The 17239-nt window shown below is 39.4% G+C and overlaps 1 protein-coding gene across 6 annotated transcripts in view; it reads right to left on the bottom strand.

Moving 5' to 3' along the window:
- PLD1 (phospholipase D1) overlaps positions 1-17239 on the bottom strand; it is a 201813-nt gene that overhangs the window by 93801 nt on the left and 90773 nt on the right. For all 6 annotated transcript variants that reach the window (XM_023623137.2, XM_023623136.2, XM_070242373.1 and 3 more), the window contains 4 exon segments: positions 17147-17239; positions 3429-3581; positions 1903-2052; positions 1004-1087 (listed from right to left, as the gene is read on the bottom strand). In XM_023623137.2, the coding sequence (XP_023478905.1) occupies positions 1004-1087; positions 1903-2052; positions 3429-3581; positions 17147-17239 (480 nt within the window).

The raw sequence follows: 17239 nt of genomic DNA on the forward strand, positions 1-17239 counted from the left end.
CCACCTGCCCCCTGCCCCATAACAAAGAATTATCTGGCCCAAAATGTCAGTAGTGCCCAGGTTGGGAAAGCGTGCCCTAGATTTATAGATTCCCACATCACTGAGGCAAAATAGTAGAAGAAGATGAGCTCACATTCCTAATTACTCTCTCCTCCCTGCAAAATCTAGAATTAGGAGGAAATAAATTATGATGATATTTTCACAGTTCATACATAAGGTAGCATTTGGAAGGAAAGAGGATAGGAAAAAATAAGGGGCATTTCAAGCAACTAAGTTCTTAGAAGGAAAATACCTTTTAGACATTTTCATTTCCACTGTAGACAACGTTGGCTTCTGCAATGGGTTTCAACCGTCCAGGCAGATGGGTAATTGGAACTAAAGTCAGACTATAAAGCCTATACCGACTCCAGGAGGAAATTTCCCAAGAGCTAAATGAGTTTTAGATATGAGAATTCCAGTGGCTTTAACAAGCATTATAACTCTCATGGACGTTTTTAAAGGGGATCAGAAAGTTGAAACCTGATAGCTCTCCATAAAAGCTGACCAGGCCTGGGCATTACCAAGGACATTTTAATAGCAATAGGCAAATGGAATTATTTCAACTTCAAAGAGACAACTCAGAAGAAGTATATTCACCATACCTGGTGACAGACGTAACAAAAAGAGGAAAGACGCCCAAGAAAGATTATGTTCCCTTACCTCTACAACTACATTTGCTTTGCAACGTAATCTTTATTAAAATGAATACTTAGGTATCTGCTTCCAAATGGAAAGACAAAAACAAAATGGTTCAAGCTAAACATGTTAAGAATATATTTGGATGCCAAGTTTTTTGAAAAGACGTTTCACTGGAGGCTATTACAATTAATTGGTTGAGACTTTGGCCAAGCTCTCTGTGGGTACTGCCGGTTTTCACAATGTACGGTTCTGGAACAGCACGACGATGTTGTATATTTCTAAACATAGAAACCTCCAGACAAAGTCCCCGTGGAAAAATACTAACCACCAATCTGTGATAAAAATCTCTTCTTTGGCCTCTTCCATTGCATTGGCCACATCTTCAAAATATCCTTTGGCATTAACATACCTGAAAGACAAGTTTTTCATTTCGTTTTTTTTTTTTTTCACAACAACAAAAATAAGTAAAATAAATATATCCTTTTGTAGAGCAAAACATGGAAGCCACTGCCTAGAGCCTCCTCATAATCACCAGTTTGCTTTGTGTAACTACAAAACAAGAATTGAAAATCCCACCTTCCATTTGCTATGTAGGGAGGACTGTCAGTAAAAGAAATAAGAAACTAGATGCTTCTCTGCTTAGAGAACAATAAATTAATTGGTCTCAGCATCATACGGGGTCAGACGAATTCTCCTACCCTGCTGAACTCACACATGGTTGCTCTTCTGAGACTAAAACCAGACCAGTTTCCAATTCATGGAAAACAGGCTAAGCATGATTTTATTTACAAGAAATATCTAGCAAGTAAATTCTCTTTCCTCAATTGTGGCTAATGACTTAAATAAACCTTCCATTTGCATCAGTAAGAAAATGTGTAGCCACAACTAGAAGGACCCACAACTAAAAATATACAACTATGTGCCGGGGGGCTTTGGGAGAAAAAAGGAAAAAATAATAATAATTTAAAAAATGTGTAAAGTTGACTTTTAAAATCAAACTTCAAAATCTAAAGCTAGCTACCCAAAGCTTGATGTAAAAAAAATCTTAAAAACAAAAATTGGAAAACTAACCTATGCTCAGATAGTCCTACAAAGAGAGGCTCTTTTCAAAGATAATGCATAATATCTCTTTACAGCTTTGAACATTGATTCCAGGTGAATTTAGACCACAATAATATGAAAAGCCACAACTGCTTTGACAGTCTCAAAGCAAACAGATCTTACCATTTCGCTAAAGTGTTCTCTTGGATAGCAGCGTATGACCCAAATCGATGCTCTCTGAGAAAGTTGGTGGCGTGTTTCTGGATGAATTCTTCTATAGCGCCTGCCCACCACCGAGCATGTCTATAGCTATTGCATTTTAAAATAAGTGTCCTTCAAAGAAAAGCCAAATGTGGGAAAGAATGGTCACTCTGTGTTCAGTTTCCTCAAACAACTTTAGAGATTAAACATGCCTTGCTTTGTTTCGATACTCTAGCAAACAAGAGTTGAAAAATTTAGGCAAAGAGTATCTTACTGATATCAAAAAGAAGACTTCTAAAAATTTTTGGCAAGATTTAAAAATATATTTAATGCAGCAAAAATAAATTTTCGGGTTATTTATTCACTCATTCACTCATGCAAACATGTGTGAAGGTACTTACCGTAGGCCTAGAGCTGTGCTAGGCTGTGAGGAGGACACTGAAAGATAAGTGGAGGTCCTGCGTCTAAGGGTTAGTTAGAGAGTTGTTGGCTCCAGTAGAGGATATATTCCTTAGTACCGCCTGGTGTCCATTCCCTCAGCTTCTGAAACATCATCCTGACTGTGTTTTAGGGGAGCGAGCCCTCCCTTTTCTGAGTCCACCAAAGCCGAGCACAATGGCGTATTCCAGCCCCATGACCCCAAAGACTGGTTCCGGGATCTGTTACGGCAACCAGTGAGAATTGTGGCCTGATTTCTACGGCCCTCCAGAAAACCGAAATGCAGTACCAGGAGGAAGGTGTAATGGCAGCATCTTTGCATTTTTAACAACTGATCTTGAACCTTCTACCGTCAGAGAAGATCAGGAAGTTCTGAATCTTTTTACACACACACACAGGCAAATGTATATTAGTAAGCGTATATATATATATATATATATACATATCTCTGTCAGTCAATGTGAGTAAAGAAAGAAATGTATATATTTGTATACATGAGGCTGAACTTTATAGAAACAAATGTAATGTATATATAGAGAAATAGACATACATACTGCATAACTACAATCTTCCAGAAGGAAACATATATCAACACACACACACTCACTAATAAAATCTACAGTAAATGTACACTTGAGTATTCTTTCAAGGTATCTTTCTTAAAATCTGTGTGTAAACAGAATTTTTGTAAATCAAATCACTTTGTAAGTATTTTGTTAATTAAAGGATATCAATTTATAAAGTAAAATTTATTTTTTAAAAATGGGAACTATCACTCCTTAATTTATCTTTTTGGTAAATTGGTATTATTGAGTAGTCAATTTTATTAAAATAGGCGTATATCAACACAGAGAATGGTTTATTCTGACTGCTGCAAATAGGATATCCTATTCTTAAAAATATATACAAGGAAAAAGTAGTTTCGTTACTTTTGATTGAGGATGAGTTCTAAATGACAACTGTCTAACATTTAAATTATTTCACCTCCTTCTTCACTTAAGGTTGGGAGAAAAACTTTGTTTTTAAGAGATTTTTGTAGGAACTCTTTTAAAAATATTTGAAATTTCTACCTTGAAAGATTATCAATTCGGAGTCCATATTTCGTCTCTGTGTCTTTCCTCCCCACCTTAATTCTGAATTCTTTATCTACCAGCAGGACGGAGGCAATAGCACCGCTGTCTGGCTTCATATACAATAAAAAGGAATCTTTCACTATCAACCACCTGTAAGAAGATAATAATTATTTTTAAAGGTGTATTGAATTACTGAAACAAAAAGAACAAATTAAGACAAGTCTGAGGTAAACACTCTTAGCAGGTGATAGACATAATTTTATTTTTTACAGGGGAGATTTATTTTTTAAAAATCACTATGAAACAAACAAATAAAAATCCAAAATCTTTCTATTATGTTTTTCTAAGAAGTACTGGCACCAAGCAATTCAAAATAACTCAAACACTAACGGCAAAGCCTGGAAGAACGTCCCTGGTATCGGCAGGTAGCACTTGTGGGAGGTAGAGAAGGCCCCCCAGCTGGTGGAAGAATGGAATGAGCTGCTGTTTGCTAAAATAAACTCTCATAAAAGAGGCAAGTAAGTCTTTCAGTAAGTAAAATCCCCCCTTAAAAAATCCAGGAAGCATCTAACAAGCCACATCATCTGTTGTTCATTTCAAATTATGTGTGGTTTTAAGGACCATTAATAAATGGCACTCAATGGGATATGGCCTCTCAAAAGGATATTTCCATTCAATTCAATCTATATTTATAAGCTTCCTAATGGAAAAGTACAGTGATAAGCGAGGACTTAGGGCAGAGCTGGAAATAGCACAAAGATAAATCACACATCTTCTCAAAGGAGCTCACTAGGCTGGTGGGGCACAAACAATGACTCTAGGTTGAATGGGATAGGTACTAGAAGGGAAAAGCAAAGAGTGATGGGTGGAAGGAGGAAGGAGTCCTTAGCTCTGACTAAGAGAACGAGCTAGTGACAGTCTCCCGGAGAGGTGGTGTCTGGCGAGGCCAGGAAGGATCCCATCAAGCGGAACCTCGTACTTGGGAGGTCAAGGTGCACATCCCACGGGGAGGGAAGAGTCAGCAGAGGCCCTACGGTGTGGAAATGCTGCATGTGTTGGGAGAAAGGTTAGTGAGGCCAGGTCTCAGGGACTGTAGTTAGGCAAAACGGGCAAAGGCCACATCGAGGAGGGTCTGAAGGCCATGCACAGGACGCTGAGTTTCTATCACAGAACCAGTATTTCTCAAACTTGCCTGATCATCAGAATCTCTTGAAATGCTTCTTAAAAATAATAGACTCCTAGGCCCCACCACGGATTCATTAAAAAGGGCTGACAATCTGTGTTTTTAACAAAAAAACAAAGTTGTTTACTAATTAAGGGAATCCTCGTGCCCTGGTAAGGTAATAGAAGGATAATATCATTGGAACAATGTTTTAGAAACAAACGTAGGAAGGAGAAAGGGGGATGTTGTGTGGCAGGTTAGCAGGCTACTGCAATAATATAGAACAGCTCTTCTCACACTTTACTGTGAACATGCATCATCTGGGATCCTGTTAAAATGCGGACTCTGCATTTCTAACAAGCGCACGGGCCATGCTCACGCTAGGACCACACTTTGAGCAGAAAGGATGTCGATGTTAGGCATGACATTGACAGTGGGAACACAAAGGGGGAAAGGATGGGATCAACTTAAAGTGAATACAAATGCCAGCTCTGTGATGCTGCATCTAACACCACATATTCAGATTCACCTGCGACTGTGTAGTGATGAAATGCATGAGCTGATAACTGAATACAGTAACAATGGGCATCTTCCATCACATATTAGATAAAATGAAGCACTTGATTGGATAGGTAAGGCCAGAACACCTGAACATAAGTTAAGTAATACTGTAAATGTAACATAAGAAGTCAGCATTTAAAAGAAATCCATAATAAATCTGTACTGAAATTGCTAGCCGCATTATGTTTTAGTGGCTTTATAATTTGGGATTTAATGTAGACAAATCCACATTGATTTCTACACAGTTCCATTTCATTCATTTGTTTTTCAAAATATAGGCTGTCTCCTTCCCAGTAAAAGGGAATGGGATGGATTTAGGATAAGTTACAGGAAAGGACATACATGTGATATAGTTAATAAAGGGAAAACATCCAGGTCACAGAAAGCAAACACTGAACCGCCACACTAATATAACTATGGTGCTGGTATGCCAATGTGAGTCTGAGTTCCTGGTTTTTCTTATCAAATGAATAAATTAAAGAAATAAAGAGGTCTCCCCCCAAAAAAAACTAAATTCCAAAGGAAATTTCTCATTTAGGACCTAACATAAGGCAACTGAACGATATAATGGATAACAGTCTCAATAATTTTCAGCAAATGCAGAAATCACACATTTTATAAGAATTCTCCTAACACTGCTTAAGATAAATGCCAAGGCCACGACATCAAATGGTAACTCAGTGATTCTGATGCGGCTGAGTTTTGAGTCCAGACATGTAGCTGCCTGTTGATAAAACTCAGGCTAAAGGCTAAAAGAGATCAGATGGATGAGATATCTGCTAAAGGTCCTTCTTTAGCTGCAGTCCCTTCTCCCAGCTTGGCTTTTGATGCAAGCTAGAGAGCCGACGGCGTGGCACGGGCCCAGAGCACTATGTGTGCTATGTTCCTGACTGGGAAGGAGGCATAGGTTTTTAAAACCACAGCTGGCAGGTTTACCAATCTGAGAATAAAGTCAAACATAGCAGACTTGTGAACTTGACTGCCTAGAAGTCAAGGATACCTGAATGGTGTCAGAGCCAGCGCTGGCCAGAGCTCCATACCAGAGACAACAGTGTGGGATGACAATGGGATGACCCCTACCCAGGTGTACCAGCTCCCATCATTGCCATTACAAAGCAAATCTCAGCGAGGCTCCTGAGAGCACAGCTCGTTGCATAACCACCAGGGCCAAGGGCTGCAAAACATGTCCTCAGGAAGAGGCCACCAGGCACCAATGTGCACATGTGCCCTGCACCAGGACACCTGCTGAAGGAGGGCTGCACCATCGTCAGGAATTGGCACTTTCTCTCATTCACAGAGAGATTCCAAATAGGCCCTAAACAGCCTTGTTCAGCAATGAAATGATATGGCTGGGTGTGTTGCACGGTCAGGGCACTGCTCAACTCTGGGGGTGCCATTCACGTGGCATCCTAATGAATGGTTCTCCCCTGCCCCTCCGAGATGTGGCAGCCTGGAAATTCAGAATTGTTTAGTAGTGACAGTTGGATTTTGAAAGCTGAATGCAAAAGATAATGGTTTCTGTTTTGACAATGATGAGTTGTTCTCTCTAATAGTCATTAGATAGGGTAAATTGATTCTTGGCCTTTATTTAAAGCTCCTCTTAATTATGCCATTCATTAGAACTCTTCTGATTTCTTCCTTTCTCTCTTTTGTCAATAGTTTTTTTTTCTTTAACAGGAGGATATGTATCAAGAAAGGAATCCAATGCATCAACCAGCCTTCCGGGAGTCGGCACCAGCTACACAGGAATTAAGCATCTGCCTTCAAGTCAGCTCCCTGGGCTCCAATCCAGCTCTGCTACTTGCCCCACTGTGTGAATCTGGGCAACTGAGCCTGAGGGCTAAATCTAGACAATGAGGGTAAAAGCAATGCCCAGCTCAGAAGAGTTTGTGAGGATTAACTGAGATGATTCATGTACATGTCTTAGCACGGTGCCTGGCACCAATAAATAGGAGCTGTTATGAATATTCTTGTTCTAAACAAGGTGAGACTACGGTCTGTTCTAACGAGATGCTTCCAGCACATGAGCCCACATGAGCTGGCCATCACATTCTCAGCCTCATCTCCTACTGTTATCTCCCATCACCTTGGCCTGGCTGTGCCTCAGTCTTGCCAAACTTGTTCTTTGGGCCTCTATGTTTCCTATTCCTCTGCCTACTAATTGTTTTTTCCAAATCCTCCTATGGGTGGTCCCTTCCTGTCAGTCAACATTCTGCTTAAACGTCCCTCCCCAGAGAGGTCCTCCCTGGCTACCAGATCTAAAAAAGCTGTCCCCACACCCCTCACCCTCCACTCCATCATGTTTAGTTTCTTCATAGCATTTATCACTGGCTAGAAGTATTTTTTTGCTTGCTTGTCGTCTGTCTCCTTCACTAGAAAGTAAGACCCATGAGAGCAGGGAGTGTGTCTGTCATGTCCACTGGCATCTTCCTAGAGCCTGGAATAATCTGTAGCAGCCCAGAGCAAGCTAACAGGCAAAGCAACCCTCTCTCCTAAATGATGGTACACGATGGGTCCCAGAGAGTAAGTGAAATCATTTAGGCATCGTCACTGTCTACCAATTTAAATTCTTGGTATAGCTTGTCAAAATTGCCTTTAGCGAAGCTATTTTAAAGTGGAGTTGGAGGCCTTTCCAGAGAAACTGCTTTGCTGTCTTGAACCTCGGACTGGGCCAAAACGGCAACTGTTTTACAAGCAATTGTTTGAGAAGTCAGCAGGAGAACAGACACCACGAAGACTGAGGATCATAGACTTTCTGAAGATAGAATCAATAGTCAATCAATGTTTAGCCAAGACTAGCTCTCTGCCTGCAACTCCAATTAAAATTCTTTGTAATACAACCTCTCTTCTTTGCCTTTAAAAGCCCCGACATTTACTCCCTAGGGGGGCAATATTTGGGTTCCCACCTGAATCTGTGGCCCCGAAATAGCAATTTTTTGATCCCAAATAAACACTTTGCCTCTTAAACTGGTTTCTGTTTTTGTACGTTGACATATGGTGCCAGAAAGCGGGACATGGAGCAATCTCACCTTTGCAGACCAGCATCCCCTGGAAACGGGTTTCATACCCTGTGTGTGCTCATCCACTTCCATGGACAACTCACTCCTCTGATCATGGGACCTTTCAGGCTTGAACCTCCCTCCCTTTTGGTGAGGTCTTTGCCTTTCTTTGGGATTCTGGGGCAATAGCCCAATCTGGGGTCAAGTGACCAGGAGACGAGTGTCTCTTAGCCGGCTCACAGCTATCGCCATCTGGAAAGGTTTCTCTGTTTAAGTTGGCTACAGTTGTTGCCATTTGAGGTTGTGTTCCCTATCTGGTGAGTACTCAAATCCTGTCTTTTGTATTGTTTGTCCAAACAGCTGTTTGGGCCAGTGGGCCAGAAGCACAGGGAATAACCTGGGGCTTGCAACTGGCACCTCTTTGTCTGATCATGCTTTAACATGGGAATTTCATCTTCTAAAAGTTCCCAACCTCCCTTGGGAACTCCACTTGGGTTTATATTTAAGAACTATGGTCCTTCTTCCTGTAAATTTTTGTTCCGGTGGACCAAAAATACAAAAGATGATCTGAAATTACAGTGGCCACTTTGGGGCTCTTTTGAGCTTCCAAAACTTGTCTTTTTTGCACACTAGACTTGAGAACTGCAGATTTAAGACCAGAACTAGGATCTTTAATTTCTAAAGAATCAAGCGTGCCACCTTCTAGCACACTTGCTTAAAAACTATGGTCCCAGAAGCTGTTAAATATTTACAAAGAATAGCAAAATCTTACTAAGCTTGTTTCATGCCCTGAGAGCTTGGATTAGTAAATATCAGGTTGGGGGCCCCAAAATATGTTGAATAGAAATGTGGGTTGCACCCATTTTCAGCCAAATATTGCTGGGCAGAAATGAAGGTTAAATTCCGTTGGTGGCTAGGGTCCTAGCAAACCGCTGCCAGCCTCAGGGGAATTACATTGGCCATTAGAAGGAACACTCCAATGGGATAAGATCATTCAAGAAGTGCACGTAAAAACAAAGGCTTCCAAATTCCAAAATAGCCTTATTGAAAGTTTCATTACAAAAAGCTAATGAAACATTAAGATATAAGAGGTACCTAAAAGAAAAGACTATACAAAAGTCTGTTAAGTTAATGGCTTTACAGACACCCCTATCTACCTTTGAAGGAGGGCCCTGTATGGGCCCCTCCCAGAGTTAATGAGACTCTGAGAGATTTTCTGGTAAACTGCTAGGTTTTTCCCTTAAATGGTCAAAGGGAAACTAAAATTAAAAATTAATGGAGCTGTTTAGTGCTGCCATAAACATTTCCTGTTTGTCCTGGCTGAAACCTGATATTTGAAAGGATTTTGTAACTTATGATCAGAAATTTGGCCAAATTAGAAGCTGATACCCAGTGCCTGGCAGAAAATCTTTTTTCTAAGCTTTCCCTCTACTAAGCTAAAATAAAACTATGTAGTGAAAGAAACAAATTAAGGATAATGTAATTGGATGGCTATGTCAGTCCTTGATAAGAAACTTACGTCCCCTGTTTATCTCAGAAAACTTGTAACCTCCCAAGGAACTGTTATCTAGACTATCCCTGATTCCTAAGAGTGAAGGAAAAAAAAGGAAGAAAGAAGATTTTGGAGATATAGACTGCTATGGAGGCACCCTTGCCCAAAAATCTGAGGAATATTTTAAAAACAGAGGCTATAAGATCTCTGTTTTCGTCTCATGTATGTGTCTATTATGTATGTTATAAATACATGATATTTTTCTACCTCCAGATGGTATTGTCAAGACTAGTTGATAAGAGAGCTCTATTTAATTGGCTTAAAAACAAACAAGTGCTATGTAAAATCTCAAAAGAAATAGACCAGAAACTAACCCAAATGTTTTTCCAGTCAATAGATAAAGAATCATCTTTGGTAAATAAAAGCTCATTTGAGTTTGTTGGTTTGATTGAAATAGGCAAGTCATCAGAGTTATCAGCAATGGACATGATACAGACACGCAGCCTTTATTCCACCTGGGTTTATTAGTCAAATGAGCTCATGTTATCTCTGTTACAAAACTTGTCAGCTATAAAAACAAAAGATTAGAATGATCGCTGACTTTGTCTAATGTCTCATGAAGTTTTTGTAGGCAATCTAAACATAGTTATTGGGAACAAGAGAACTAAATAGATGTAAGCAAGATAAAAGTTTTTAGGTGAACTTTTTTGTTATGGAATATGTACTTAAAAATAATTTCAAAACCTTTTGGTAACTTGAAAGCTTAGAATTAAGGTTTCTTTCTAAATTAAGTAAAATGATAAAAATTTATTGAGTATCTAGATGATTTTCAAATAAGATAAAATATTAGACATGAATAACTAAACATAGGTTTATCTACCTTTTCTTCTCATTAAAGATGTTTGGGTATATTAGTAAACACGTCTTGTGCCACATTAAAAAAATCTTATGTGGGCCATCCCCAGTAGCCTGGTCGTTAAGTTTGATGTGCTCTACTTTGGTGGCCCAGGTTCAGTTCCCCAGCACAGAACTACACTGCTGGTCAGTGGCCATGCTGTGGTGGTGGCCCACATACAAGATAGAGGAAGATTTGCAAGAGATGTTAGCTCAGGGCAAATCTTTCTCAAGCAAAAACAAGAGGAGGATTTGTGACAGATGTTAGAGTAAATCTTCCTCAGGAAAAAAAAAATTTATGGTATGAGAAAATATGTTTTCAGTAAAGAAGGTATAAGGAATGGAGATTTTTTGTTGTTGTTGTTTTCCTAAGAAAGTAAATTTGTCCCAAAGTAAAATGTTATGTGAAAGAGGAAAGGACAAATATTGAATGTTAAAAAGAAAGTTATAGAAAATTTGTGGAAGAGGAACCATAAGAAGAGTTTTATGCATGGTCAAGTTGGCTAAGATTGGAATAAATTTAATTAAGTAAATGAGTTTTAATATCAAAAGTTAACTGGGGCAAAATTAGAATTTGGTTTTCTCTCTCTCTTTTTAAAAAAATTTTTTTAAGGAAGATTAGCCCTGAGCTAACATCCATTGTCAATCCTCCTCTTTTTGCTCAGGAAGACTGGCCCTGAGCTAACATCCGTGCCCGTCTCCCTCTACTTTATAAGTAGGATGCCTGCCACAGCATGGCCTGAGAAGCGGTGTGTAGGTCTGCACCTGGGATCCGAACTGGTGAACCCCAGGCCACTGAAGCAGAACTTGAGAACTTAACTGCTGTGCCACTGGGCTGGCCCCTGGTTTTCTCTCTCTTAAAAGGACAGATTTTTTTCTACTCTTGATAAAGAGATTCTGAAAGGTTTTTTCTTTATTTTTAAGTCAGTCTATCTAAAAGGCAAGGATGCTATATTTTGTCAAAATAATTGCCTATGTTCAAAAAGCTGAGGTCTCTGGGCCAGCCCAGTGGCATAGTGTTTAAGTTCATGTGCTCCACTTCAGTGGCCCAGGATTCGCAGGTTCGGATCCTGGGCGCAGACCTAGCACCGCTCGTCAAGCCATGCTATGGCAGTGTCCCACATAAAGTAGAGAAAGATTGGCACAGTTGTTAGCTCAGCAACAATCTTCCTTAAGCAAAAAGAGTAAGATTGGCAACAGATGTTAGCTCAGGGCCAATCTTTCTCCGCCCCCCACAAAAAAAAGAAAGAAAAAAAAGCTGAGGTCTCTCTATTAAGAGAGTTAAGGTTTTTTAACTGTTTAACTCTCTGTGTTTGCCTTTAACATCTTCTGTTGTCACTTTGGTTAAATGGATAACCAAGTATTGTTTCACAGTGACCTATAATCTTATTTGACCAAGTGTTTTAAAACCTTTTGATATTTTTGACAAACTTCCCAAAATTAAAATCCTTCATAAAATCTTTTTTTTTTTGACCTGAAGTAACTGAGAATTTCCAGTGGGCCCTAGGACTTATCAAAGAATTTGTTCTCTCTTCTTATAAAAAGGGAAATATTAAACTAACTAGTTTATTTGATATGTTAAATTACATGGGAAGCATTGTCAAATAAGTGATGCTAAATCTCCTTTTTGGATCTCCTTGTAGTCACATGCTATTAATATAAATGTTGTAAAAATTGTATGAAATTTTTAAAAATCTGGTATGTCCTGGTATAATGTTATCAGTCATAATTCTAGTTATCTTAAAATGCTGTATGTCACAGAAATAACCAAATTCCTTTGTCAATTGCATTGAAATCAAATCTTTAACCATGCCATTTTAAGTCTTTTGTCATTTACAGACAGTTATTTGTTTTACTCTATGATGCTTTTGCAAATATGCTTCATCTTCAGTCAGATTCATGGAAAGGCTTGTGACACGCTAGAATACAGGCTTCTGATAAACTCTCAGATCATAAAGCTGAGCTGCATAATAAATTACAGAACTCCAACGGACAGACTGATGGCTTCATAGAACTGCCAGCAAAAGGTCCAGAACAAATATTAGTCACATGGGACTACACAAACCGAGGCGGGTGCTCGAATGTTTTGTTTTCACAGATTTACAGAAATCTCTTCTCTTAGGCTATCAACAATTTGGTAAGATATACCTTTGTGAACAAAGCTGAAACATTTACTTTTTCTTTCTACCTGATCCCTCTAGAATTCAGAAACCCTCAGGAACTGCCTCCTGGTTCAGGTCCATTCACCAATTTGGACTCAGAGTTTTGTTTATTATTATAGGAATTCTCACTATTGTAAAACTTTGCCTCTTCTGCATAGCTCGATGTTATAAAAACACCACTCAGATAATGGTCCCTCAGTGCTTTAAAATGATTGCTAAGGCTTAGGAGCCATCACCTGAGAAACGTCAAGGAACTACAGACACTATTTGCCCTTAAAGGAACTTGACGGTAAGGCTTTCCTCTGCCCTGGTCCTCTTGCTGTTCAAATGTGGCTGAAGACTCTTAAGGAAACCACTTTCCCTCCTACGTGGACACGATGTACCAGCAGTGAGCCTTCCTGGTGATGAGGGACCAAAAATGCTTTGATGGCTGCTCAGCAATGCTTTCTAACAGTCGATCAGCAATGTTTTCAAATGGTTGATCAGAATGCTTTCAAAGAAGGGTCTCAATCAAAAGGGAGAAACGTCAAAATTGACTAGAGTGGAGCCATTTTAAAATGGAGTTGGAGCCGGCTTTCCAGAGACACTGCCTTGCTGTCTTGAACCTTGGACTGGGCCAAGCCTATGGACTGGGCCAAACCAGCCATTGTTTTATGAGTAATTGTTTTGAGAAGTCAGCAGGAGAAGGAACATCTTAGTCACAAAGACAGAGCATTGTGGACTTTCTGAAGATAGAATCAATAGTCAATGTTTAGTCAAGACTAGCTCTCTGCCTCCAGCTCCAATTAAAACTCTTTGTAATACAACCTTCCTTCTGTGCCTTTAAAGACCCCTGACTTTTACTCGCTAGTGGGACACCATTTGGGTTTTTCTACCTGAATCTGTGCTCCCCAAATTGCAATTCTTTGATCCCAAATAAACGCTTTACTCTTAAACTGGTTTCTGTTTTTGCAAGTTGACAAGTTCATGGTTGAGTAAAGTAAATGCAATATTTATTCCTTAAAATCTATACTTCTCTTTTTCTATTAAGATATTATTTAAGAAACTTATCATCTAGTCCGCAAACAAGTACAGAGACCCTGCTCAATAGACGTGCTGTTTAAGCAGACATTTAAATTGTGGGAAGAAATGTTTACTCTGTTTGCCTTTGTTTTTCTTTTGACTTGTCCCTGAGACAAGATCATTACGAGACTCGACTGAAAGTTTGATTGCCCTGTTTGCCTTATGTCAATTCATCAATATGGAATAAATAAGAAAGTAATCAATGTTTTTTTATGGGTACGAAAATAAAAAAGGGTTATAAAGGAGTGTCGTCCTCAAAAGTAACTCCTGTTTAAGATATCAATAGCCTTCTAGTATGGGAAACCTTCTAAACTAATTTTGTCAGCTATATCCTATCATCTTTATTTGGTACTGATATTTTATACCCCACAAATGTGACTCACGAAACACTATTAATGTGGAGCCAAGACTCCAATCTTTACGGGAAGATTTACACAATTTAAAATGATGACACATTCAATTGTAGGGAGGAGTCTAACTTTTTAGATTGTCCTGGTTGAAGCCTGGTTTAATGCAGAGTTTAAAAAGAGAGGGAGGTATGTTTCTTTTATATAACAGCCTTCCCCCATCTTTTCTGGCTGCCCCTTCTCATAGAGGTTACAGCTCACACGTCAGTCCCTCGACTCCTGGGCTAAAGTCACCGTCTCCAGTCCTCAGGTCCCTCATCATCCCATTGCCTTCTTTTTCCTTCCAGGCTCTGATCACCTCCTGCGCTGACGTCGTTTACATTGCCTGTCAGTGTCGCCGTTGCCGGCACCCCTCTCACAGGGCTCCTTGAGGGCAGGGACTTTCCCTGCTCACTGGTTTTCCCAGCAGCTAAAACACAACCTGGTAAACCTCAGGCACTCAATAAATGAGCAGACCAGACAAAGGCTTCCATTTCTTGAGTAGATGTCTTAGATTGGGTTGCCCCAGAAGTTAACTCTGAGACAAGGATGTAAATGAAAGTAATTTTTAAAGGGGCTTATACGGGAGCTTATTAGGAGCCCCAGTGGGGAAAGAAGGGCAGGAAGAGCAGGAAGGGAGGCATCAAGGATGTGTTTTCAAGCCCTTTATTGTGGGCAGTTGGGCTGCAAATCTGCTGGGGATCTCCAGGAGACAGTGTAGAGCTTGATGCAGGGTCACCCTCCCCACAGAGCGAAGGGGCTGGACTCCTGCCAGCTCTCAGTTGATGGCGGCTCCTGGGGGCTAGGAACACTTTCAGTTTGCCCTGCACACAGGCAGCCCAGAGTAAGTCTTCAGTCAAAGACTTGCACGCGCTTGCAGTTTGAAACCTTGTGGTTGGCATGTAGCAGCCACCTCAGGTAAAGCTGATGGCTGGGGGTTGTGGTCAGGAGGAATCTGCACCAGGGTCCCAGTGGGCTGGGAGGACCAGCCTCCCAGAGAGGCACGATGTGGGGCTGGAAGCAGGGGCCAGGGCAGGCTAGCTTATCCTCCATTCCTCTCCTAGCTTGGCATTCGGTCTGTCTTCCCAAGGATTCTGCACAATTGGGCTAGGAGAGGGTGGGAACATACCTCAAGTGGGAGTCTCTGAATTTCCTGTGATGTTACTTACACGCCAGGTTTATGGGGACACTTATGTAAGTTATAGCAGTTTATTTGAAAACAAATATTTTCTAGTGTATTATTTCCCTATTTATTTCAGTAAAATTGTCTTTTTGTAACACAGAAATTTTCAACTTTCTCTAGTCTAATCTCTTGATTTTTTCCTTGTAATTTCTTTTATCCTTTCAACACCCAGAAAATAAGAGCCCAACTTAATGGTACTTTTTGCTGGTGTTGTATCTTAAATATGTTTAAAGGTACATCAAAGTTTAGAGTTTATATATTTTTAAGACACACATAGCTCAGTTTCATGCTTAAACATGAGCTCATACATCTTTTTCAAGGTTGGGGAAACAATATATATTCTTAATATTTTTCAAAATTCCAGTAAATTATTATTGTGACAAATAGCTATTGTCTATTACATTCAAAACATTGTGATAAATGCTTTAAGGACAGAAATAAGAATCAGATGAGAATACCACGTCACCAGGAGTCTTTCGTTGGGTAGGACATAGGATATGAATTAAAGTTCTCTGTCTATATCACACTTACCATAATGTACATCCTCACACACGTAAGTCTAAAATTATCATCTATCAAGTCAGACAAATTTTTCTTTTTTTAGTTTATTCTTTTAAGTGTACAGTTCAGTGGTTTTAATTTTGCAAAGTTGTACACCATCACCACTAACATCTAATTCCAGAATATTTTCACCACCCAAAAAGGAACCCCAGATCCACTAGAGCCACTTCCCATTCTCCTCTCCCCTCAGCCCCTGGAAACTACTCATGTACTCTGTCTACAGATTTGTTTATTCTGGACATTCATATGAATGGAATCATATAATATGCAGCCTTTTGTGTTTGGATTTTTTTACTTAGCTCCATGTTTTCAAGGATCATTCATGATATAGCAGGTATTGTTACTTCAAATCCTTTTTTTTCATTTAAAATTAAAAAAATTTTAAACTTTTAAATTTAATTTTCAGATAAATTCACATACCGTAAGCTTACCCTTTGAAAGTGTATAATTTCAGTGGTTTCTAATATACTCACGAAGTTGTGCAACAAGATATTTTCATAAACCCAGAAAGAAACCCCATACCCATTAGTAGTCTTCATTTCTTTTCATGGCCAAATAATATTCCACTGTATAGGTACACTACAATTTGTTCAACCACTCATCAGTTGATGGACATTGGGGTTGTTTATACTTTTTGGCTCTTCTAAATAATGCTGCTATGAACATCCACATATACATTTTGGGACAGATGTATTTTTCTCTTGGGTAAATACCTAGGGAGTGGAACTGCTGGGGCATATGGTAACTCCATGTTTAACATTTTGAGGAACTGTCACATTGTTTTCCAAAGCGGCTGTACCATTTTACATCTCCACCAACAGGGTATGAGGGTTCCAATTTCTCTATATCCTTGGCAATGTTTGTTAATGTCTATCTTTTTTTATTATAGCCACTTGTGGGTGTAAAGTTGTATCTCACTGTGTTTTGGATTTATATTTCCCTAATGACTAGTGATGTTGAGCATATTTACTTCTGCTTATTGGTCATTTGTGTATGTTATTTTTCTGGCCAATTTCTGAGGCCTATGGCCCACTGGGCTTTTACATATGTAATATAATTTGTACAGTCTGCCTACAAATCCAGGTTTGAATTAGGATGTTTAAATGGATGCTCAAACTTAGAACTTAAAATAATTTAAAATCTGTAGTGCTATGACTTTCAAGGGATTTATAATTATTATTGAAAACTAGTATGTAAAAATTCCCCCAACATCCAGTTTATTAAAATAAACACACAGAACTCCTAAGTCCTACCTTTTTGACCATCGGTAGCAGGCTCTTCCCTGACCACAGCAGTTCAAGCCTGGTATCCTGTGTCCCCCTGATCTCTTCATTATCATACCTTCT

This window comes from Equus caballus, chromosome 19 (genome assembly GCF_041296265.1).
Source record: "Equus caballus isolate H_3958 breed thoroughbred chromosome 19, TB-T2T, whole genome shotgun sequence".
Taxonomy (NCBI): Eukaryota; Metazoa; Chordata; class Mammalia; order Perissodactyla; family Equidae; genus Equus; species Equus caballus.